This window comes from Narcine bancroftii, chromosome 13, assembly GCF_036971445.1.
Source record: "Narcine bancroftii isolate sNarBan1 chromosome 13, sNarBan1.hap1, whole genome shotgun sequence".
NCBI lineage: Eukaryota > Metazoa > Chordata > Chondrichthyes > Torpediniformes > Narcinidae > Narcine > Narcine bancroftii.
The window spans coordinates 42,982,531-43,007,681 of record NC_091481.1 but is presented as its reverse complement, the minus strand read 5'-3'; the positions used below and the strand labels follow the sequence as shown (position 1 = coordinate 43,007,681).

Sequence of the window (25,151 nt, the reverse complement as noted above, 5' to 3'; positions counted from 1 at the left end):
TGAGCTGCCCGGGGAGACAGGATCAGGCAAGGCTGAGGCTTCAGTCTGCGGGGTAGGCCTCTGGGCTGCTGCATGCTGTCTCTACTTTTACCTTTCTTGTTTGGCATTTCAACACTTCAAAATCCACTCCTGCTCCTTCACAGTGTTGCCAACTGTATATTGAAACGGTAGGACACTGCCTGGATTGCTGCTGAATAATATTACAATTTGCAGGAGCTCTGGGTGGTGACTTACTTAATCAGCCGCTCTCCAGTGCCCCCCATCAATTCAGTTTTTGTGAAGCTAACTTTTTGCTTTGTATTTTACAGGACATACAATGCAGGATAGTGTCAAACTAGCGTCATGCGGGGATGACATTAAAATCTGGGATTCATTTTCCATGACAGTTGTGGAACAATTTAACCCTCACAAGAAGCCCTGTGAAGTAACTTCTGTTGGCTGGACTTCTGATAATATCCTTTGGAGGTGTTTGCTGTCATTAAAAGCTGTGTTATGAATCGGGTAAAGCGCAAAATGTGATCAGTTGTCGTTCTTAGAATGTGGTCATTTTAATCCAAGTTTATTGGAGGACGTATTTTGCATTGATGCTTTCAAATTAGTGTTTAGAAGTAAGGGGGGTGTAATGTTTTTGGTTGGTTGAATTGACTTTTACATTGAGTTTGCTCTTAGTCATTGTGGAATGTAGTAATGTTTTCATCCTGTCTTCTTTATTCTAAGGTTTTGCTGTTTTCTTGTGATCTGCACCTTTGAGCTAATGAAAGACTAATGTTGCCAAGATTGCTGGTTAATTCCCTAGTTCATGACCAAAAAAGTTTACATTTTTAACATAATTGAACTGCATTTATGCTCAATTCCAACTTTAAAGTTACTTGGCTAAAATAGAGCAGAATATTGTAACATTGAGGTATTAAAGGCTGGTTTTATTTCAATAGATTTTTTTGCACAACTTGAATGCATTGGAAATCTCAGAGTTCAAGCTTATTGAAATGTTTTTCTTCCAGATTAGTAAATTTATAAATTAAATAACCAGGTTTTTCAGTCATTTTCCCTTCATTCTTCCACATCAGTTTTTGCTGAGCTCATCCAGCACTGGGGACAAAATAGTGTTATCGTCCAGTAAATCTGCAGTCCCTGTCAAAGATTTTGGGGATGGGGTAAGTAACATTTTCTTAAAATGTTCATGTGTTGATTCATGTTTAATGCATGGTTATTAAGATGGGGGATTTCTTTATGTGACAGATTATGTTGTATTCTGTATTGTATATATGTTTTAAAGGAGATAAGTTGTGGCAGGTCACATACAAACACTTCAAAACAGATTTCATTTAAAATACTGGAGCTCTGCTCAAGCCAGACAAGTGTGGCTCAGAGTGCCTATAGAGACTTCACTAATGGTTGGTTGTTTTGAAAAGCAAGAGATGAAAGAACTCGGAGGATTAAGTTCGGAGCCACAGGCTGTCTGGGTGCAGTTGGCTGTTCTAAGGGGTCATGTGGTTTTGCAAGCAAAGAGAGAAAAAGCAGGCTTTTCTCTGGGAGAGAGAGGGAGAATTCAGTTCAGCAGCTGGGTCTGGAACAGGACAAGCTGGCAAGCTTGTGGAAATCCCAGTTTGAAGATGTTGTGAGTGCCTGGTCAAAGCCTTAGTATTCCATGCAAGAGGAGAAGACTGGCTGCCTAATGTTGCACTTGAAATAAGAGAAGCAAAAAGGAACTCTCTAGTGACCTGAAAGAAAGAGGTTATCATCTGGAAAACCCTGGTGGGGCAAGTTTCTTCAGCAAGACACTGACATGGCTGATTACAAGGGATCAGTTTGTGTCCAGGAACAACAAATCTCTCTGAAAACCAACAAAAACCTTCCTGAGCGGTAACCATTTATCTTTCAAGCACCAAAGCCTGGTGAACTTCATAAATATTAAATACTGTGCACAGTATAAGATTTGCCTGCAACCAGTGAACTTGGAGGAATGAGAAGTAGGTTTGGACCATGAATCAAATAATTTTTTTAAACTTACACGCACATTACATACACAAGCGCTTAAAATTAGAAGGGTTTAGGATAAAAAAATTTTTGTTAGGTTAAAAATAAAAAGTTAAAGTTTGATCCTGTTTTCATGTTTAAAGATGATTAAAAGCAACTTTTGTTTAAGTAACCATTTGTTTTGGTGAATATCGATTGCTGTGGGGTTTTGGGGTCCTCTGGGACCCTCTGGGAATTTATATTTATGAATATAAAACATCAATTTTGATTGAATGTCTTACATTTAATATGATGCAATTTTTATGTTATTTTTTGTTTGATTCAATAGAAAAAACAGACGTGCATTAGTTTGAGTTCCACTACCAAGTGTATTGTAAGTGGTGGCCTTGATAACACAGTTAATATCTGGGATTTGAAGTCAAAGAGATGTCATAGAACACTGAAGGTATTCTATTCGTAAATAATTCAATGCTGCTTTTAGTTGTACCAGTTGCTAATAGGAACAGGAATAGATAACAAGCCCTTGCATTCTGGATCATATTTGTCTTTTTATCCTCTTTTAATATCTTTGGTCAATAAAACATGCTTTCCATCTCAAATTTGAAATTGATGCGACCCAGCGTTAAATACCATTGTGAACGCAAGTTGTAGATTTCTCCAGCATTGCTGAAAAATTTGGTTATTTTGTTGAAAGAAATATCACCTCATCCTAGATGCCCCAACTTGCAAAGTTCATTTCATAGAATCGAAAATGCAAGTTCCCTTAAATATCATAAATCAAAGCACTTTTTAATCTTCTGCTGAATCTACATTCCAGCTTTTCTCTTTGGAGCGAAGAAGGCTGAGAGGAGACTTAATATAGAGGCCTCCAAGATTGAGAGGCATACATAGGTTGGACAGCAGGGTGGGAATAGCAAACACCAGAGGACATCTGTAAAAAGTGAAGGGAGGAAAGTTTAGGGAAATTCATTAGTGATAATTTTTTTTAATATTTTATTTCAATTTTCGTAGACTTGTCAAACAAGCATTATAATCTTTAACATTCTGTATTTTTACTCCCCACCTTCATGCAACTGAAAGTACCATCAATTAAATTACATCAATACTAAAACAAAAAACACCCCATAAAAACCCCCCCTCCTAGTTTATCTTACTTCCCAGCACTAATAACCAAGCTATTTGCACCAATCCCGTTGCCATTTTGAGATGTGCCCGATGTACCCATCCACCACTTGTACCTCCCTTTCTTTAAGCTCCCCATGTTCATTCTTCTAATATACATTCATCTTTAAACATTAACATTATGGAAAAAACCACATATCCCTCCTCGTATTCCTCTGTCACAATCCACAGTCCATCTTTCCCCCAATTCTCTCTTTACCCCCTTATTTCGAAGGAATAAGAAGGGATTTGGGGAGTATTGAGTGGAACAGGATATTTTCAGGTAAGGATGTTAATGAAAAATGGAGGATATTCAAAAAAGAAATTTTGAGGGTACAGAGTAGTTATGTCCCAGTGAGGATCAAAGGAAAGGCTGGAAGTCATAGGGAGGCTTGGTTTTCGAGGAATATTGGAAATTTGGTTAGGAAAAAAAGGGAGGTGTACAAGAAGTATAAAGAGCAGGGAGCTGAGAAGTTGAAGGAGGACTACAAGGAGTGTAGAATAATCTTAAGAAAGAAATTAGAAAGGCCAAAAAAAGGCATGAAGAGGCTTTGGCAGACAGAGTAAAAATAAATCCAAAGGGTTTCTATAGGTACATTAAAAGTAAAAGATTAGTGAGGGATAAAATTGGACCCCTTGTCGATAGCGAGGGTTGGCTGAGTGAGAAGTCAGAGGAAATGGGGGAAATTTTGAATGATTTCTTTGCCTCGGTATTCACTAGGGAAAAAAATATTGAACCAGTTGAAGTAAAGAAAAATAGTGGTGAGGTCATGAAGCATATAAGGATAACCGAGGAGGTAGTGATGGCTGTGTTAAAAAAGATAAAGGTGGATAAATCTCCCGGACCGGACAAAATATTCCCTAGGACACTCAGGGAGGCTAGTGGACAGTTATTGAGGCCATTAACAGAGATATTTAGGATGTCACTGGCCACGGGGGTGGTGCCAAAGGATTGGAGGGTGGTGCATGTGGTTCCTCTGTTTAAGAAAGGGTCCAAATGCAAACCTGGGAATTATAGGCCTGTAAGTTTGACGTCTGTGGTGGGCAAGTTGATGGAAAGTGTTCTGAGGGATGTTATTTACAAATTTTTGGAGGTACAGGGATTGATAGGGAGTAATCAGCATGGTTTTGTCAGGGGTAGATTATGCTTGACAAACCTGATTGAGTTCTTCGAGGGGGATACAAAAAAGGTTGATGAAGGGAAAGCTGTGGATGTTGTCTATTTGGACTTTAGTAAAGCTTTTGACAAAGTTCCCCACAGGAGGTTAGGAAAAAAGGTGGAGGCATTAGGTATAAATAAAGAGGTAGTGAAATGGATTCAGCACTGGTTGGATGGGAGGTGTCAGAGAGGAGTGGTAGAAAATTGTTTGTCCAATTGGAGGCCGGTGACGAGTAGAGTTCCTCAGGGTTCGGTCCTGGGTCCATTATTATTTGTTATATATATGTTAACGATCTGGAAGTATGGGTGGAGAATTGGATAAGCAAGTTTGCGGATGACACAAAGGTTGGTGGTGTTGTGGACAGTGAGGTAGATTACCGTAGATTAAAAGGTGATTTAGGAAGGCTGGAGGTGTGGGCTGAGAAATGGCTGATGGAATTTAATACAGATAAATGTGAGGTGCTACATTTTGGAAAGGCAAATTTAAATAGGTCATATACATTGAATGGTAGACAATTGAGGAGTGCAGAGCAACAAAGGGATTTAGGAGTTGTGGTAAATAGTACCCTCAAGGCTGATACTCAGGTAGATGGTGTGGTGAAGAAGGCATTTGGAATGTTGGCCTTCATAAATCGGAGTATTGAATTCAAGAGTAGGGAGGTTATGACGAAATTGTACAAGGCATTGGTGAGACCAAATTTTGAGTACTGTGTACAGTTTTGGTCACCAAATTATAGGAAAGATATAAACAAAATAGAGAGAGTGCAGAGAAGGTTCACGAGAATGTTGACAGGATTTCAGGGTCTGAGTTACAGGGTCTGAGTGCAGACTGGGGCTTTTTCCTCTGGAGCGTAGAAGATTGAGAGGGGACTTGATAGAGGTTTTTTAAGATTTTAAAAGGGACAGACAGTAAATGTGGATAGGCTTTTTCAATTAAGAAAGGGGGAGATTCAAACTAGAGGACATGGTTTAAGATTGAAGGGGGAAAATTATAAGGGGAACATGAGGGGAAATTTCTTTACGCAAAGGGTGATAGGGATGTGGAATGATCTTCCGGCAGACGTGGTTGAGGCGGGATCATTGGTTACATTTAAGGAAAGACTAGATAGTTACATGGATAGGAGAGGACTGGAGGGGTATGGACCGGGTGCTGGTCAGTGGGACTAGGAGGGTGGGGATTTGCTACGGCATGGACTAGTAGGGCTGAACTGGCCTGTTCTGTGCTGTAAGTGGTGATATGGTTATACATTTAATCCTGAAGCAGTGGCAGGGTTCTTACCCAGTCCATTGCCTCTCATGAATCCTTACAAAGCTTTCTTCCCCTCCTGCCCATCGTTGCTGGCTGAAGGAGAGTAAACTCGATCCCTTTTTGTTTAAGGCTTTTTTTAACCCATTCAGATTCCCTCCTGCATGTCAATAATGCCACATTTATGTCCGGGTAGAATAAAACCTTCTCCCCCTCGTATTCCACCAGACCCCCTAGCCTTCGCACCCACTTCCACCACCCATAAAATCCTATCTCTAGCCTGGTAGTGAAGGAACCTTACCAGGATAGAGCATGGCCATTGGTTTGGCCCCGAACGGTTGGGGACGGGGGTGAGAGACCGGTGGCCCATTCTATTTCCAGGTTATTTCCAATTTGTTCCCCCACAGTATATCTGGGATCCACTTTTTTAGGAACTCTGCCGTGTCTCTCCCCTCCTTCACCCCCATAATTTTAACTGTATTCCTCCTGGTGATGTTTACTAAGGTATCTATCTCTGCCCGATCCCTTTCCCAAGCATCCATTTCATTCTCTCTCTTATCTGATCTTTCTTCCATTCTCTCAATTCTCTCTTCAGTTTCAGATACCCTTTCTGAAAGGATAGCCTCCTTTCTTCCCACCAGTGTCTTCAAAATTCTTTTTATCTGCCCAGTGGCTTCCAGGATATCTTTGACAAAAGGCATCAGGCCCTCTGCCCCTTTTATCTGTCTTTTCCCTCCCTGTATTGTCCTTTTACTTCCTCGTTCTTCCTCTTCTTTCTCTCCTCTACCTCGCTTTCTGACTCCAGACCGCCCCACCATGTTACTTTCCCACCAGTCCCCTCTGGCCACACTGCTCCTGGAGTCCTCCAGGCCCAACCTCTTCGTGCCCACTGGTTGGAGTGGCTTTACCAGGTAAGTCTTTATTTTCTCCTTTACTTTTTATCCTTCCCTCGGCCCCCTCGAGATCCAACATTATCAGGGCCATCCTGTTTCTCCCTCGGGAAACTTCAGGGCACCGTTGTTGCAGAAGTCTTGGTCGACCTCTTCACCTCCTCCATCCTGTTTCTTTGTTATTTTTACCCTTTTTTTTTCTTCCCTTTCTCGCTCTATTTGTATTCTTGGTTGTTGTCCTTTTTGCAGTCTTTTATTTTAGGGGATCTTGTATCTATCCTTTATTCTCTTTTCCTCTTCTGCCATCTTGGATCCCTGGTAAGTTTTTTTGTACACAGAGTTGTCGGGGTTGGAATGCCTTGCTGGGAGTGATGGAGACTGAAACACTTGGGGCATGTAAAAGAGCTTTAGACAGGCACATGGATGAAAGTAAAATAGAGGGTTATGAGGTAGGGAGGGTTTAATTTTTTTTGGCAAGGATAGGTCGCTATTACCATCATGGTCTGAAGGGCCTATTCTGAGCTGTAATGTTCTGTGTTCCACTTCCATCACTGGCTATGCATTCCAGCCAGCCGCTACTCTGTTTTAAACATAAAATTTGTCCCTGACATCTCTCCTAAATGTTCCTCCTCTCTCCTTGTACAGACGTTTGCTAGTCTCACCCTGGGAAGAAGTTGCTGGCTCTCCACCCTATTTATGCCTCTCATAATCTTGAATACCAATTAAGTCACTTCATCCTACTTTGCTCCAAAGAGAAAATCCCAGCTCTGTTAGCCCTCTGTTCTTCCACAGTTCTTCTACATCCTCCATGTACTCTTTCTTCAACCTACACAATCGTCTTCATTATCCACAATTACTTCAACCTTTGTGTCATCCGTAAACTTATTGACCCATCCCTCTATTTCTTTGACCAGGTAGGTCATTTATAAAAATCACACCATAAAAAGCGCAGAGTCACTGACCTCCAGGCAGAATATGTTCCATCTACCACTATGCTCAGGCAAGCCAATTCTGAACCATGACTTTCTCAGTGAGTCTGCCATGAGGACCTGTTAAGGACCTGCTACTCTGAATTACATTAAAAGCGGATTAACAGTCTTCAGTTAACGTGGATATTTGATTCAGGTTTTGAAGCAATCAAAATTCTTGTTGTGCATAGTGATAAATACTGAACAATTTGACTTGACTCCCACAATTGTTGCTCAGATCACTGATTGAGAAGATGTTTGTTTCACACCATGTATTATGGTGTTTGTATCCAAAAAAGGATTTCATTTTTTTTAAATATCATTCCTATTTTTAAACTGCATGCATATGCCTTGGCTCAATTGTGGAGACGTCTAAGTCGTACACATTTCTATTTTCATGTTATGTTGTAATGTTTTCATTTTGTTACACAATCTGACCTGTACTGATCAATATGTGTGCTGCAGGATCACAAAGAAGCAGTGAATTGTGTCTGTTTCAATTGGAATGACTGCTACGTCGCCTCGGGTTCCTGCAGCGGGGATATTATCGTGCACAGTATCACAACAAATATTTCCAGTACTCCGTTCGGCCATGGCAAAACTCAGGTACATGCTCTGAGCCACGACTAGGAAGTGTTTAGCTTTTTTGTGTTCTTCATCTGCTTTGAAAACAATTAAAACTGAGAAATTGTCATGGTTAGATTAGGGCCTGCACATTTGGTTTGAGTAGATAAGAAAAATAATTGAGTTCTATTAATGGTGTGACTTTTTAAAACTAATGAGAAAATTTGGAAATGACTTGCATGGATAATCGAGAAACACTCAGAATTTTGTGGGAAACATGGGATTGAGATACATTTAATTGACTCATTGAGGATCCAAATGGCTGTCTATTGTGCTGTATTGTTTAATGTTTTTATGGACTGTATTTAAGTGTTGATTTGTTTTTTGTTGTACAATACATGGAAATTAAAATCTATTTCCAAATGCTCATTTAAGAAGTCTTAATTTCAGAATTGTTCATCTAGTTATCTGCTTAGCACAATTTTTAAATAATCGAGTCTGTTCTGGAATCCACATCATACTAAAATAAAATTTACTCCCATCAACAGTGGTGAAATCATTGAATTGAAGTTGCCTAGGAGGCCTATTTTCTCATAAGTTCGTTTATCATCATCTGACTACAATGAAATGGTATTTCTCTGGACCATGGTGCACGTATACACAACATAGTAATGCATTTATTTTTCAAACTATAAGCATTTATCCATTAAAATTGAAAGGTGCATCAATCGATGCAGTGAATTGCATCACCACTGGAAATATGGAGGTGGAGGGGAATGGTTATTTATGGATCTTTTCTTCATATCCCCAAATCTGTGGTCCGAGTTACCTCTACCATATTGATATTTAGACACTGTTATGATATTTATTGTACCTCTTTCAACTGATGTTCTATATTTTCTAGTACGAAAACAAAATGCTTGAAATCCTCAGCAGGTCAGGCCATATCAGCGAAAAGTGAAATTGAATTATTTTTAACCTGAAATGTTGATTTACTTTTCACACAGATACAGTACCACCTGACCTGAGAATTTCTCACATTTTCATTTGTAAATTTTAAAGCTCTCACATTTTCCTTTTATTCCAAGATTCCCCGTTTAGCTACCAAATTGATCATTCATTTTGCATCTGCACATCTGCAAACCTGAGCTCCTGGTTGCTGCCATTTCAACTTTCCTTTTACCAACCTGCCCATCCTTGGGATTAAACTCCAGCACATTTATGTTCCTATGGTTGCTGTGTGACCTGCTGAGTTTCTGTCCATCTTTGGCCAAGTGAGGTCCAATGCCAATGAGGAACAGCACAGTACCCCTGGTAACATGACCCCCTGTCTACTGCTGTTCTTCACCCATTCTCATCGCCGTCCCTGTTTCATTCCATCTGGTCTCTCCAGACCATTGTTATCCCTCTTCCAACAGATTCCAAAACTGGAAGCCTTTGTCCCCACCTAACCACACACCCTACCTCATCTTCCTTCATCCCACCCCTCTTGCTGGCATCCACCAGTCAACTGCCTCCATCTAACATCCATTACTATCCATTGTCCTCATTATACCAGCTCTTTCTGCTCCACACTCTTCAGTCCTGCTGAAAGGTTCTGGGCTTGCAATGTTGACAACTTTTCCATTGAAACTGCTCCAGCAGATTGTGTGTTGCTCCAGATTCCAACACGGAGTCTCTCCTGTGTCTTTTGATATCCTTCATCTCTGGAACTGCCCCCGATAATCCAGCCACTCCTGGCAACCTGTTCCAGGCACCCACCCTCTTTTTTAAAGTATTCAGAGTTTGTGAGGAAGGGCAGGTAGAGGACAAAACATAAATGTAGCCAGTTAGAGTGTTGCAATGTGTCTATTTCAACATTACGAATAAAGGGAATGAACTGAAAACCTGGGTGAGGGGGACAGCATGGATCAGTATGTGGAACTATGATGTTGTGGCCGTTAGAGACAGATGATGAAAGGGATGGGTTGGCTGATACAGGTACTGGATTTAGGTGCTTCAAAGGGAATGGGATGAGACGGGGGGAGTAGCATTACTGGTCAGGGACAATATTACTGGAAAGGGAGGATGCTGCAGAGTGAGTGTCTACTGAGTCGGTGTGGGTGGAAGTTAGAAGTAGGAAGGGAGCTATCGCTGCTGGGAGTATCCTATAGGCCTCCAAATAGCCTTTGGGACACCGAGGAGCAGATAAGCAAGCAGATTTTGGAATGGTGCAGGAAATACAGGGTTGATGTTGTGGGTGATTTCAACTTCCCTCACATTGACTGGCACCTCCTGACTTCAAGAGGGATAGATGGGGCTGAATTTGTCCAGTGGTTTCAATGAGGATCCCTGACTCAGTATGTGGACCAGCCGACAAGAGAAGAGGCCACACTGGATCTAATTCTGGGTACCAAACCTGGTCAGGTAGCAGATCTCTCAGTTGGGGAGGATTTTGGGAAGAGTGACACAACTCCCTGAGCTTTAGCATAGCTATGGATAAGAATAAAAGCAGACAAAATGAGAAAGTGTTTCGTTGGGGAAGGGATAATTACAATGGGAAGAGGCAGGAATTAACAAGAGTAAATTGGAATTAGATGTTCAAGGGTGAAGTAATGTGGAGGATGTTTAGGGACCACACGTGCTGGCCCAGTGGGACAAGGAAAAGGTGGTAGGAGCGGGGATCCGTGGTTGACAAAGCAGATGAGGCAGCTGGTCAAGAGGAAGAAGGAAGCAGACATTAGATATGGAAAGTAGGAAACAGGAAGGGCTCATGAGAAGTATGTGGTAGCCAGAAAGGAGCTGAAGAAAGGACTTGCGAGAGCTCGCGGGGGCATGAAAAGGTCTTGGCAAGTAGGATTAAGGAGAACCCCCAAGGCGATCTATGCATATGTGAAGAACAGAAAGATGAAGAGAATGAAGGTGGGGCCGCTCAAGGATAAAGGCAGCAACATGTGCCTGGAGGCAGAGGAGGATGGCGATAGTTCTAAATTAATATTTTGCTTCAGTATTCACAAGAGAAAATTATCTGGATCAGGGTGAGGTCAGAATAGAACAGGCTTGTGTGCTGGACAGTGTGGAGATTAAGGAAGAGGAAGAGGATCTTGAAAAGATTGAAAAGTCCTTTGGGCTGGATTGCCATGGGAAGTGATGGAAGAGATGGCTGTAACAGTAGCTATGATCTTTGAGTCCTCTAGCCACAGATGAGGACCTGAGGACTGGAGAATGGCAAATGTAGTCCCCTTGTTTAAAAAAAAAAGTCATAGGGAAAATCCTAGGAATTATAGACCAGTGAGTCTTACATCAGCGGTATGCAAACTATTGGAGAGGATTCTTAAGGATCAGATCTGTGAGTATTTGGAGCGGTAGTCTAGTCAGCATGGCTTGGTGAAGGAAGGGTGTGCCTCAAGTGCGCAATTGAGTCTTTTGAGGAGGTAACAAAAGAAATTTGTGAGGGTAGGGCAGTAGATGTGGCTTATATGGATTTTAGCAAGGTGTTTGACAAGGTCTCCTGTGAGAGACTCGTTGATAAAGTCATGAGGCACAGGATCCATGGAGCTTTGGCTGTGTGGATTAAAAAAATAGTTTGCAGGGAGTAGTCATGGAAGGAAAGAATTCTCCCTCCAGATGCAAATTGTCCCACTGGTACAGGTCGTACCTTCCCTGGAAGAGAGCCCAATGATCCAGAAACGTGAACCTTTCCCTCTTGCACCATCTCATTAGCCTCACTTACATGTGGCTCAGGTATAAATCCTGAGACCACATCCCTGAAGGTCCTGTCCTTCAAAAACTTTATACCTCATTTCTTGAGCTGTCCTCATGCTCATTCTTACCCATGTCATTGGTCCCTACATGGACCACAACATCTGGCTGCTCACCTTCAACTTGAAAATGCCATAAACTCGATCTAAGATATCCAGACCCTGGCATTTAGGAGGCAACATACCATCTGGGATTTGCAATCTCTCCCATTGAATCTCTTCTGTTCCCCTCATTATTCCCTATCACTACAGCTCACTTTTCTCATCCCTCCCTTTCTTGGTCACAGGGCTAAATTCTGTGCCAGAGAACTGACCATCATGGCATGTCCCTAGATCATCCCCTCAACTGTTTCCAAAACTCTATACATGTTATAGAGGGGAATGTCATAGGAGTACCCTCCATTGCCTGCCTGTTCCCTTTCCCTCTCCTATCACCCAGCTAAATTCACCCTGCCTCCTTGTGTGATTGTAACTCTCCTGTCTCTCACCCCCTTAGCTTCCCGAATGATCTGGAGTTCATCCAACTCCAGCTTCATTTCCCTAACATGGTTTGTAAGGAGCTAAAGTTGGATGCTGTTGATTTCCCTCACTACCACATTCTGCAAGAGTAGCAGATCCCGGTCCTGACTGCTACTTCCACTGTTTAAGAAATAGAGAAAAAAAAAGTTAGAAAAATTTGACCTGTGCCTCCTTGCTGAATGCTTTTGTTCCTTAACAGTATTGTCCTTGCCTCACCTCAACTCACCAAACCCTATGCTTACACTGACCACTTCCACAATTGTTGCTTCACTTCAGCTCCCCTTCCCTTTATTTTCCACTTTAATTAGCCAATGGAGAAATCTAACCTTTCCTGTTGCCTTTTAAACGCTCCTCTTCCTGTTTCAAGTCCTGCTCTCACAGTCCCTGACAAGAAACAAACAATCACCTATCTTTCCCAGTTCTTTTTAAATGCTCCTCTTTACAAGTCCTGTTCTGTTGCCCTTTTTAAACAATTCTCTGCACTAGCTAATCTTTAGTCTTTCGGCTAAAGAACATGCAACTATTGCTGTAGTCCCAGTAATCTCTTTTTTATTATTTTATTTAAGAATTTTAAAACCACATCAATTCAGCTACAAGAAAAAAAATTATGTATATATAGGTTACTTCAACAAAAGTAGTTTTTAATTATAATTGAACTTTAACATAATAAAACTTTAACATTACTTAACCTACTTAATTCCCCCCCCCCCCTCTAATACTAAGCGATGGTATGTGTAATATATATTTAAGATTAGAACAGTTCTTTGGATCACAGTCCAATCTCACGGGTTGCAGGCAATCCTTGTACTGTGCACAAAAGTTAGCATTAACAAAGTTCACCAGGCTTTGGTGTTTAACAGGCAAATGATTACCACTCAGGAGGGTTCTTGCTGGTTTTCAGAGAGAGATTCCTTTTCCAAGACATTCCCAACTGATTCCTTCTCAATCAGTCTTGCTGACGAAACTTGCCCCCTTCAGGGTTCTCCAGATGATCCTCTTTCTTTCAGGTCACCTTTCAGACTGCCAGTCTTCTCCATTGACCAGGCAGCCTTCCAAAGTTTGCCAGCTTGTCCCTCTGAAACTGATTTCTGTCTCTCTCTGTTTCACTCACTCCCTCCCTCTCTGAGAGCAAAACTGTTCCCCCTCTGCCTGCAAAGATCATATGCTCCCCCAGGCCAGCTGGATCCTACAACTTGGTGGCTCTTTCTGCAAAAGTCCTGCAAATATTTACAATGTGTATGTGCAAACTGCTCTAGCAATTCCTCCCAGAGTCATACTCTGTTACAATATAACCTACCGAGGTCTGCACCTATATCTATCTATCTCTCTCTCAATATATATCTATATCTTTATAGATATATATAGAGATATAGATATATATAGAGAGAGATAGAGATGTATAGAGAGAGAGAGATATATCTCTCTCTCTATAATCGAGATACCTCCCTCCTCCTCAGAATGTACCAAAATAAAAAGAAAGCAAATTGGGAGAATGTGTTTTTAAAAAAAAAAGTAAAAATTCAATACTAATAAAAATAGAGCTGGGTGTTACCAATAGGATAGGCTTTCAGAGTCCTTCAAATTTTCAAACCAATATATTGTAAGTGTGGGCTCAGTATTTTTAAAAAAAAATGATTATTTTTTGCATAAATTATGTAGTAGTAGCCTGCCATCTCAAAATATGTTTCTGATTTCCAAGTCATGGCTATGTACTTCCTAGAAACAGCTAAAGCTAGTCGTAAAAATTCAGTTTGATACATGATTACCCTTAATTTAGGTCTAACCACTTTTCTATTACCCAACAAAAATAACATCTGGTCTTATGGGAGTTTAACTCCTAATATTTTCTCCAAAAAATTTCCTACCTCAAACCAAAAAGGTTTTTACCCTAGGACACTTCCAAGTAGAAGGCAAAAACGAAACGACTTCCTGACAACATCGAAAACATAAATCTGATCATATTGGATTCATTTCTTTAAATTTCTTAAGAGTTAAGAATAATTGATGCAAAAAATTATATTGAACCAACATTAATAATTTTTGTCATATTTTCTTTACATAATTTCATCCAATCATTTTCATCTATTCGACTATTTAAATCAACCTCCCATCTTAATCTTGATTTATGAATTACTAATTTAGGAGCTTCTTTTTGAAATAACTTCTATCACCGAAATAAACTTATTCAAACTGCCCTTGCATATCAATAATTCTAATTCATTCTGTCTAGGTAATATCAAATTCAGACCTCATTTATCAACCAAGAAAACCTTAACCTAATAATAACAGAAAAAAATATTATTTGGGACATTACTTTTGAACAACTGAAGAATAAATTTAAGAAATCTGCCAGATCAAAACAATATTCTATTTTCTTAATTCCCATTCTATTTGAAATCCTCATAAATTGATTATTGATAGAAAATGGAAGGTCTATTTCAATATAAAGGCTTTTTTTTGAGAAATCAGACCTTTTCCACCTATTTCATAATCTATTTTACTCCATAATTCAATCAAATGTTTCAAAACAGGTGTATCTCTACTTCCTATTAACAATTTTGAATTCCATTTCTTTTCCATAAAAACTTCCTAATACTCAAATGTAAATCTTTGTTTAAAAAAAAATTTGGGAATCCAACAAGGAATTGACTGAAAATATATATTTAACCCTTGGAAATGGTTAATCCATCTTGATTCATTTCACTCTACCTGCTAGAGTTATAGGCAAATTATTCCCTAAAAAATCTTCTTTAATTTTATTAAGTAAATGTAAATAATTCAATTTATATTAATTTTTATCAACTTTAATCCCCAAATACTTAATTCCAACCTCTGGCAACTTAAATCGAGCAAATTCTCTACATTGAGTATAATCCCCTTAAATCAGGGGCAGAATTGCACTTTTGTCCCAATTTAACTTATAACCCAATATTTCACCATATTCATCCAATCTTGTATGTAATTGACACAAAGAACTTACAGAGTCTGTCATATAACCAAAATATCATCAGGAAATAAATTAATCCTGTATTCCTCATGAGTAACCTTTACCCTTTAATCTCAGAATCTTGTTTTATTAACTCTGCTAAAGGTTCTATTGCTAAAACAAACAAAGCTGGTGATGAAGGACATCTTTATCTACTTGATCTAGACAATGGAAAAGCAGAAGAAATTTGGTCATTAGTTACCCCTCTTTAGAATTAGTTTAGCAGAGGGATTTTAATACAAACTTTTAACCCAATTAATAAATATAGATCCAAAGCCAAATTTTCCTCATACCTTAAATAAATAATTCCATTCTAACCTGTCAAAGGCCTCCTCAACATCTAAAGTTACTGCCACCGGTAATTCTCCCTTCTTTTGAGATAAATGTATTAAACTAATCAATCTAGCAGCATTATTGGCAGATTCCCATTTTTTTAATAATGCCCATGTGATCCATATGAATTAAATTTGATAGATATCTCGCCATTCTATTTGCCAAAATTTTAGCAATAATTGTATAATCAGTATTTCACAAAGATAGTGGCTTGTAAGATTCCATTTTTAAACAAATCTCTATATTTCTTAGATGTTACAGTAATAATTGGATTTGAGAAAGATTCCAGTAGAGAATTAGTTTCCGCTGCTTGTTTCAACAAGTATAAAAGGAAGTATTAACAAATCTTTAAATTTCTTATATTAAAAAAAATCAGGCGGAAAACCATCCTCCCCTGGTGAAAAATCTCCTCTATCCCTTACCCATTTGAAATTGTATAAATATAGGATGAAATCTCTATCTTTGGAGTGAGAGCTGAAGGCTTCAGACAGGTGCCAGAAATTGACCTCTCCTGATTAGTCTTCCTCATTTCCCCTATACACATTGATCATTTATAATAAAGATCTGTATGTTTTAAAGAGATATTTTGCTGTGTATTCTTTTTTGCTGTCTGACTTCATTTCAGAGGCATGGGCGGCCTTCCACATACTGATATCCTGGGGAACGTTAATATTTAATGGAGGTGTTGTGTGTAGTGAGAAACATTAGGTGGATAAGTCTCTAGAGCCTAATGGAATATTTCCCTGGATACTGAGGAAGGTAGAGAGATTACTGGGACATATTTGGTAGGTCAAGTGGCAGCTTCATTGTTTAATTCTAAAGAAAGAGGGGTTGCTATTTTGATTAATAAGATTTCACCTGTTAAGAATTAATCTGCAGTTCCGGATCCTGCTGAGAGTTTTGTTTTGGTACATTGACAAATTTATTCAGAGATGTGGACACTTATGAATATTTATGCACTAATGTTGATAATGAAAGATTTATTTATGATGCTTTTATGAAGCTTATTAAGAGGTTTTAATTTTAGGAGATTTTAATTGTTGTCTTGATCCAATTTTGGATAAGTCAGTTACCAGGACTAAAAGTGAGGAGGATTTTTTTAAAAACTTTATTTAAGATTTTATAACATGAATAACATATAGGATTACATTTTTAAAAAATTAAGAATAAAATAATAAAATTACAATACAATGTCAGTAATCTAAATAAACTATACCCTCCCCTATAATCCCCAATAATTATTACACACTAATAACCCATCTGAGGAGGATTTTGACTTTGATGAAGGGCTTGAATTTGACAGATATTTGGGAAAGGTTAAATCTGAAGGAAAAGGATTATTCTTACAGGCATGACTCTTATTCAAGATTTGTTTTTAATATCGGCATAGTTACAAAGAAGAGTTATGCAAACAGAGTATAAAGCTAGGATTTTATCTGATCATTCACCACTTTTGATGATATGTATCGTTTCTGAAAAGGAAAAATCATTTATAGATGGAGATTTAATTCTACATGTTGAAAAGGATAGATTTTTGTGATTTTGTAAGAAAAATACAAGAATCTTTAGAAATAAACTTTAATTCAGTGGATAATAAATTTATTTTATGGGATGTTTTGAAGGTGTATTAAGAGGTCAGATAATAATTTATTCAGCTAAAATTAAGAAGGATTATTTAAAGAAGTTGATCGATAAAGTTTGGAAAAGGATTTGCAGAGAAAGGCTTCTGATGAATAAAAGAAAAGTTTAATTAAAAAAGAAATTTTATTATAATACAATTCAGACAGAACTGAATAATTACTTGAGAGGACTAAACAAAAGTTGAATGAATTGGGAGAAAAAGATCACAAAGTTCTTGCTTGGCAATTGAAGACTGAACAAACTTCTAGGACAATCAATGCTCTTAAGAAGAATTCTAAGAAGATTACAGATAAACCTCAAGAAATAAATGATTCATTTAAGGATTTTAATTTATATAGATCCCAGTTTAATAGTGATGAGGTTAAAATTGGTATTTTTTGTCTCAAATAAATGTATCTATCTTGAATTATCAGATCAAAAAGATTTAGACCTTTTATGGCAAATTAGTGAGGTTATTAGTTCTTTGCAAAATGGTAAGTCACCAGGGGAAGATGGTTTTCTGCCTGAATTTTTTTATAATAAATTTAAAGATTTGTTAATACTTCCTTTTATGGAGGTGTTGAAACAAGCAGTGGAAACTAATTCTCTACTGGAATCTTTTTCAAATCCAATTATTACTGTAAGAAATATAGAGATTTGTTTAAAAATGGAATCTTACAAGCCAATATCTTTGTGAAATACTGATTATAAAATTATTGCTAACATTTTGGCAAATAGAATGGCGAGATATCTGTCAAACTTAATTCATATGGATTACATGGGCATTATTTTTTTTTAAATGGCAATCTGCCGATAATGCTTCTAGATTGATTAGTTTAATACATTTATCTCAAAAGAAGGGAGAATTACCGGTGGCAGTAACTTTAGATGTTGAGAAGGCCTTTGATAGGTTAGAATGGAATTATTTATTTCAGGTATGAGGAAAATTTGGTTTTGGATCTATATTTATTAATTGGGTTAAAAGTTTATATAAAAATCCCTCTGCTAAACTAATGATGCATTGCATCATTTTATCATAAAAAAACCATGTTCCCAGCTGTTTTCTGGTCTTCATTTTACATAAAAGAATGGTGAATAACAAAATTACCTCGAAGGATACAATTTTAATGATGTTTATGCCAGCTTTATTTCAATTTTAATTAATTTATTTAAGGCCTCTCGTATTTCTGCCTTAGCAAGGTCTAGAACCTGTTTTCTAGAATTTGCAAAATGAGTTCAGCCATTTTATAATTAAGGCTTTAAGGATTGAGATATTAACTACACTTCCACAAGTACTTTCCTTAACTTTACCATTATCCATGTCCTTTGGTGACTACTGATGGGACAAACTCATTTAGTACTTTGCCCATTTCCTCTGGCTCCACACACACATTTCCTTTGTTGTTCTTGGGTGGACCTCTGCATCAAATTTAACTTGTCGTTACTCATTCTACTCCAGAAGAGAGCTTAAAGCCAGTCTAAAAGGTTACAGTTGTGTGGCTTTTTGTATGAATTTGAGGTTTCTTTGCAGTGTTCATTTTGTGGTAGGAATAGTTTATGCTTAAGTCCAATGAACAATATATTTGCATTCTGAGATAAGATTAAACCCTGGAAAAAAAATCATTTGTTTCTACCCTTCAAATCTATTGGCCTATGTACTTTAGTTAAAAACACAACGCTGGACAGACTCAGTAGGTCAAAGTGTACTTTATGCAGCAAAGATAAAGATGTAAAGAGTCCTTCGTGGACAAAATGTGGTAAGATGCCCTCCACCACCATCAAGTCGGCCCTTAGCCGCATCTCCTCCATTTCCTGCTCATCTGCCCTAGTCCCCTTTGCCCCCAGATGCAACAAAAGCAGGATTCCCCTTGTCCTCAGCTATCACACTACCAGCCTCTACACCCAGCATATGATCCTCCGTAATTTCTGCCACCTGCAACATGATCCCACCACCAGATATATCTTCCCCTCTCTACCATCTGCAGGGAGCCCTCTCTCAATGACTCCCTCGTCCACTTGTCCCTTCCTGTTTATCACTGCCTTAGCACCTTCCCGTACGGCCACAGAAAGTGCCACACTTGCACTCACATCTCCTCCCTCACCCCCATTTGGGACTCTAAACAGTCCTTCCAAGTGAAGCAACACTTTGGAACTCATCATCTCCTGCATCTGGTGTTCCCATTGTGGCCTTATCTACATCTGAGAAACAGATGGACACAGACTGGGAGAATGCTTTGCTGAGCACCTTGGCACTGTCTGCATCAGTAATAGGGATGTCTCCGTGGCATATCCCGTGCTGACATGTCTGTCCATGGCCTCGTACTGTCAAACCAAGACCACCTGGAAATTGGAGGAGCCCTCCAGCTGGATGGCACTAACATTAGATTTTCCGGTTCTGCCAGCCTATTCCTTGTCCTTCCTCTATCTTTTCCATCCCTGTGTCTTTTTTCCTCCAGCTCTCCACCCCCTTCCTCCTCTATTCACAGAGCCATCCTCCCCACCCCCTCCCGTTGTTTCCTGATGTGCTCTCCCTCCCTTATCCACTTATTACCTCCTCCCCCTCCTGCCCACATTTTGTCCATACTGTACCTTGATGAAGGGCTCAAGCTAGAATCATTGGTTTATATACCTTTACCGTTGCTCTATGAAGTATTCTGTTTGACCAGCTGAGTTTCTCCAGCATTTGTGTTTTTGCTTCAACCATGGTGTCTGTAGACTTTTGTGGTTTTCTTTGGCCTCTGTTTCGACGTTGTGCAGAGGTCAGCTTTGTTTATATCAGTGGTTAATGTTAGAACATAGCATTTCTTCATTTGGATGCTGAAAAACTTGCTTTTCCACAGGTGTGCTTCTAATTTTCTTTCTTTTTTCAGGCAGTACAAGACCTGAGCTATTCTGTGTTTAAAAAGGCTATGCTGGGTAGTGTCCATGATAGTGGAACTGTAACTCTCTGGGATGTTAATACACAACAAGTTCACCATACATTTGAAAATGCTCATAAGGCTCCAGCTACTGGCCTGCGCTTCTCACCAGTAAATGATTTGTTGTTTGCCACTGTTGGTTTGGATAAAAAAATCAACTGCTATGATTCCTCCAGCAAAATGTGAGTTGCATTACATATGTAATTGGAAGTGCATAATGTATCTTGGTAAAAATTTGTGTTTAAAAAGAGCAATGGTCCATTTGGCAATTAGCACATGCAAGTGAAACTTGGTCTGTTGAGGCACTGGTAAGGATCCAATGGAGGTTAAAATCACCATCAGATGTGGACAAGTCTTTTTAAGAATTCATCCTCCTGTCCCCATGAGATGTATCGGAGTAGTAAAACCCTTTCTTCCTGGTTTTAACATGATAGTGAGGAGCTCCTGAGAACGGCAAGTGCCTAATTTACCAGCAGTTATTGATGGAGAGAACTTGTGTTGCATTGTGAAGTTTTGGCTTGATGGGCAAGGCACCAAATTTTGATCCTAAAAGTTTTGACCTAGAACCATAGAACACTACAGCACAGAAAACAGGCCATTTGGCCCCTCTGGTCTATACTGACCATCATCTTGCTAGTCCACAGACCTGCTCCCATTCCATAACCCTCAGACCTCTCCCATCCACATATTTATCCAATTTATTCTTAAAATACAAGATTGAGTCCGCATTCACTACATCAGATGGCAGCTTATTCCACACTCACACCACTCTGGAAAAACTTTCCCCCAATGTTCCCCTAAATCTTTCCCCTTTCAGCTTAAAACTAAGACTTCTCGTATTTATCTTCCCCATTCTACGTGGGAAAAGCCTTCTTCCATCTACTCTGCCTAAGCCTGCATTATAATTTTCAGCCATTTCCTCATGGTCAGTTTGGCTATATTCACTGAGTCTTGTAGGCTCTCGACGCAGTAACACAAATTCGCATTTTCATTCCAATGTTAATGTCCCTTTGACTTTGCTATGAGTGACTTATAACCATTTCTATTTCAACAAACTTCTGAGAACTCAGCAAACTTCCAGTTCTTGTCTCCTGCAAGTGCTTGGATGGCAATGCCGGCTTTGAGGGGGATGAAGAGAGGCTCACAAATGTACAAAGTAAATGGTGTGTGATAATATGTGGTAAAATGTGCTTTGTCCCCTTTGGGAGAGAAAATATTTTTTTAAAACTGACTGTTTTAAATTATGAGAGTTTGAAAGACATCAGTGTTTGAAGGAATTTCTACAGAAATCAGTGAAAGGTAACCGGTTCAGTGGCATTTAGACGTTCAGCGGCATTTAGACATTCAGCGGCATTTAGACGTTCAGCGGCATTTAGACGTTCAGCGGCATTTAGACGTTCAGCGGCATTTAGACGTTCAGCGGCATTTAGACGTTCAGCGGCATTTAGACGTTCAGCGGCATTTAGACGTTCAGCGGCATTTAGACGTTCAGCGGCATTTAGACGTTCAGCGGCATTTAGACGTTCAGCGGCATTTAGACGTTCAGCGGCATTTAGACGTTCAGCATCTTGGGTCTATTTTTGCAAGAGAATCTGTACAAGAATGGAGATATTTGTTCCAGTTATGTCGGGACCTGTTGAGATGTGTCATGAAGTCACGCACAAGAAATTGGATCTTCAACCTACCCAAATCCATGCCAACTAATATGTACTTATTTACTGTGTACAGGTCCAGTCTAACTATCCAAGGAAGAATATGTTTGTCAAAGAGGGAGTTCATTTGATTTTTCTTATTAAAAAAGGGATTGTCCAATGTAGAGAGATTTAAAAACTTTAGAAAAATTTAGAAACCAGTTGCTGCATCAGAAGGAGGTAACTTTAGAGTTTTCATCTCAAGGGGACTGTGGGATCTCAGTATATTTCAAGACAGTGATATATTTCCTGGGTATTAAGGGGATCGTGTGATATAGGAAAGTGGCACTGGTGACAAAAAGAACATAAACATTTTGGACTGGAGCCCTAATGAAGTTGGCCTGTGAAATGTTAACTACTGTTTTTCTCCCACATATGCTGTTTGATCAACTGAGTTCTTCCAGTCGATTTTGTTTAATGGAGGGGCAAATGCCAGGGGTTAAATGGTTTTTACAATTTTCTATGTAAGTGATTTAGACACGGTAACATCTCCTTTCAGCCCATGAGCCCATGCTGCCCAATTTTTAAACGGTGGTAGGAAAGAAACCAGAGTCCCTGGGGAAAACCTACGCAGGCACAGGGAGAAAGTATAAACTCCTAACAAACAGCGAGGGATACGAAGCCTGATCCCAGTTGCGCTAACGACTTCGGTAAACGTTCCACCCATTGGGCTACCATGAGCTTTCGAGACTTTTCAATCATGAGGCTGTACTTTAGCATGCATCACTTCAGGGGGAAAAGGGACATTAAAGTCCAACAAATATCTAATTGATGTACTGGCTTTTCTTCCAGTCGTTAGGTAATTTTTTGTTGTATCTTGCTTTACCAGTTTTATTTGGGCAAACAATTGGGTTTTATATATTCATGATGAACCTGCGCAGAGATTTTGTAGTTCAATTGTACTCTTTATATTTTAGGGTAAAATTAATTTCAAAACAGAAAAGTGTGGTCAAGTAGTTGTTGCTACCAGCCTGCATATCTGGGATACGAGTGAAAACCCAGACACTCGCAAGGGGTGTATGGTCTCCCATAATGTTTGGGACAAAGACGCTTTTAAATTTAAAATAAAAAAAATTCATATGTGATTAAAGTGCACATTCCAGATGTTGTTCAAGATTATTTGCTTAATTTTGGTTTGACCATGTAGAAATTACAGCACTTTTCATACATATTGTAGCTTTTCCCCTATTTCAGGGATATAGCAATCAATGGTATTAGAGTTGTCATGTTTACAACTTGGTTACATATCCCTTGCCTGCAATGGCTGCTTGAAGTCTGTGAAGTCATCACCAGGTGTGGAGTATCTTCTCTGGTGATCCTCTACTAGGCCTCCACTGCAGCCACCTTCAGCTCCTGCTTGTTTCAGGGGTTTATCCCCTTGTGTTCTCTCTTCAGCATATGGAAGGCCTCCTTAATATGGTGAATGATTTGGCCATTCAAAAACTTTCCCATTTTTAACTTTGAAAAACTCCTTTGTTGCTTCAGTAGTATGTTTGGGATCATTGTCTTGCTATAGGATGAAGCACCGTCCAATGAGTTTGGAAGCATCCTATTTCCTCAAACTTGAGCAGATGTTTCTGTCCAAATCAATTCATTTCTCTACGGCCATCAGCAGTTACAACATCAATGAAGATAAGTGCCCCAGTACCAGTGGCAACCAACCCTACATGCCCAGGCCATAACATACCCATCACCAAGTTTCACAGATGAGGGGGTATGCTTTGGATCTTGGGCAGTTCTTTATATCTTCACACTTTGCTTTGGCCATCACTCTGATACAAGTTAAATTTTGGTCTCCTCTGCCCACAAAACCTTTTTCCTGAAATTCTTCAGGTTTTTTTAAATACTTCTTGGCAAACTGTAATCTGACCATCCTGCTTCTGTGGCTAACTAGTGACTTGTATCTTGCAGTGTAGCTTCTATTTCTGTTCCTGAAGTCTGAGAACACAGCTCAGTACAGACCCTTTGGCCTTCAATGTACCGACCCATATATTCCTTCCTTAAAAAAAAGTGCTAAACCCTCCTTACCCCATAACCCTCTATTTTTCTTGCATCCATGTTTCTGGCGAAATGCCTCTTAAATGCCTGCAATGTTTCAACTTCCACTACCATCCCTGGTGAGGAATTCCAGGCCCTCAAATCTCTCTGTGGAACTAAAACAAAACTTACCCCGATTGTCTCCCCTAAACTTCCCTCCCTTAACTTTGTACCTATGTCCTCTGGTGTTTGCTTTTCCTGCCCTGGGAAACAGGTTCTGGCTGTCCACACAATCTATGCCTCTATCAAGTCTCCTCTCATTTAGAAAGTGTTTCCCTAAACTTCTTCCACGTTACTTCTGTGCTTTCACCTTTAAACATGTTTTCAATTTATTTTCACTAGTTCATGCCTCATCCCTTTATAATTAGTCTTTCCCCAATTAAGTACTTTCCCAGTTTGACTGTTTTTATCCTTTTCCGGAGCTAAGCTTAAGGTAAGGGAGTTGTGGTCACTCCCCAGAACCAGATCCAGTGAGGCCTCTCCTCTCGTCGGCCCGTCCTCGTGCTGTGTCAAGAATCACTTGACAAATTCAGCCCCATCTATTCCTCTTCCAGTCAGTTGGTGCCAGTCAATATTGGGAAGTTGAAATCACCCATAATTACAACCCTGTATTTCCTAAACCATACCAAAATCTGCCTGCTTATTTGCTCCTTGGTGTCCTGAGGGCTATTTGGGGGCCTATAGACCACTTCTAGCACAGTGATAGCTCCCTTCCTGTTTCTGACTTCCACCCACACCGATTCAGTGGACACTCCCTCTGCGGCGTCCTCCCTTTCTATAGCTGTGATGCTATCCTAGACCAGTAATGCTACTCTTCTCCTTCCCAACCACCCACCTCCACCTCTTCAACTGCAGACAGTCATTCACACATCCCCACCTGCCTCCTGAAGAGTGTTTCTGATCTGTTGGGACAGGTATTTGGGGATTTGTCTTCATTATGTCATCATTCTTATGTCATCAGCAGTGGAGATTTCCTGGAACACCAGGCCCTTGGTGATTACTGACACCCTAAAGTTTGGGCGGTGTCTCGCACTGGTTTACTCTTGTTTTTCAGCCTCATAACGGCTTCTTTGACTTTCATTGGCACAAATCTGGTTCTCATGGTGAAAAATGGCAACTGCAGATTCCAAAGATTATCAAAAGTTTGGAAGCAAGTCTCGCTCTCTTGAAGCAATTAAATAGACCTGAGTTCTCACAAACACCTGTGAAGCCAAATGTCCCAAAACATTATGGTGCCCTGAAATTTAAATTTTTTTAAAAATTTAAATTTAGAATTTAAAAATTTAAATTTAGACATATAGCACAGTAACAAACCATTTCGGCCCATGCTGCCCAATTACAC

General features: G+C 39.5%; 1 protein-coding gene across 7 annotated transcripts in view; it reads left to right on the top strand.

The window, feature by feature from the left end:
• The window catches only part of nedd1 (NEDD1 gamma-tubulin ring complex targeting factor), a 93,272-nt gene that overhangs the window by 21,920 nt on the left and 46,201 nt on the right, over nt 1-25,151 (top strand). For all 7 annotated transcript variants that reach the window (XR_011348282.1, XR_011348284.1, XM_069909683.1 and 4 more), the window contains 5 exons: nt 309-454; nt 1,065-1,154; nt 2,306-2,422; nt 7,867-8,007; nt 20,034-20,263. Coding sequence is in view for 5 of the 7 variants with exons in the window: in XM_069909683.1 (XP_069765784.1) it covers nt 317-454; nt 1,065-1,154; nt 2,306-2,422; nt 7,867-8,007; nt 20,034-20,263 (716 nt within the window). In the remaining 2 variants the exon portion in view is untranslated. The remainder of the gene's footprint in view (nt 1-308; nt 455-1,064; nt 1,155-2,305; nt 2,423-7,866; nt 8,008-20,033; nt 20,264-25,151) is intronic.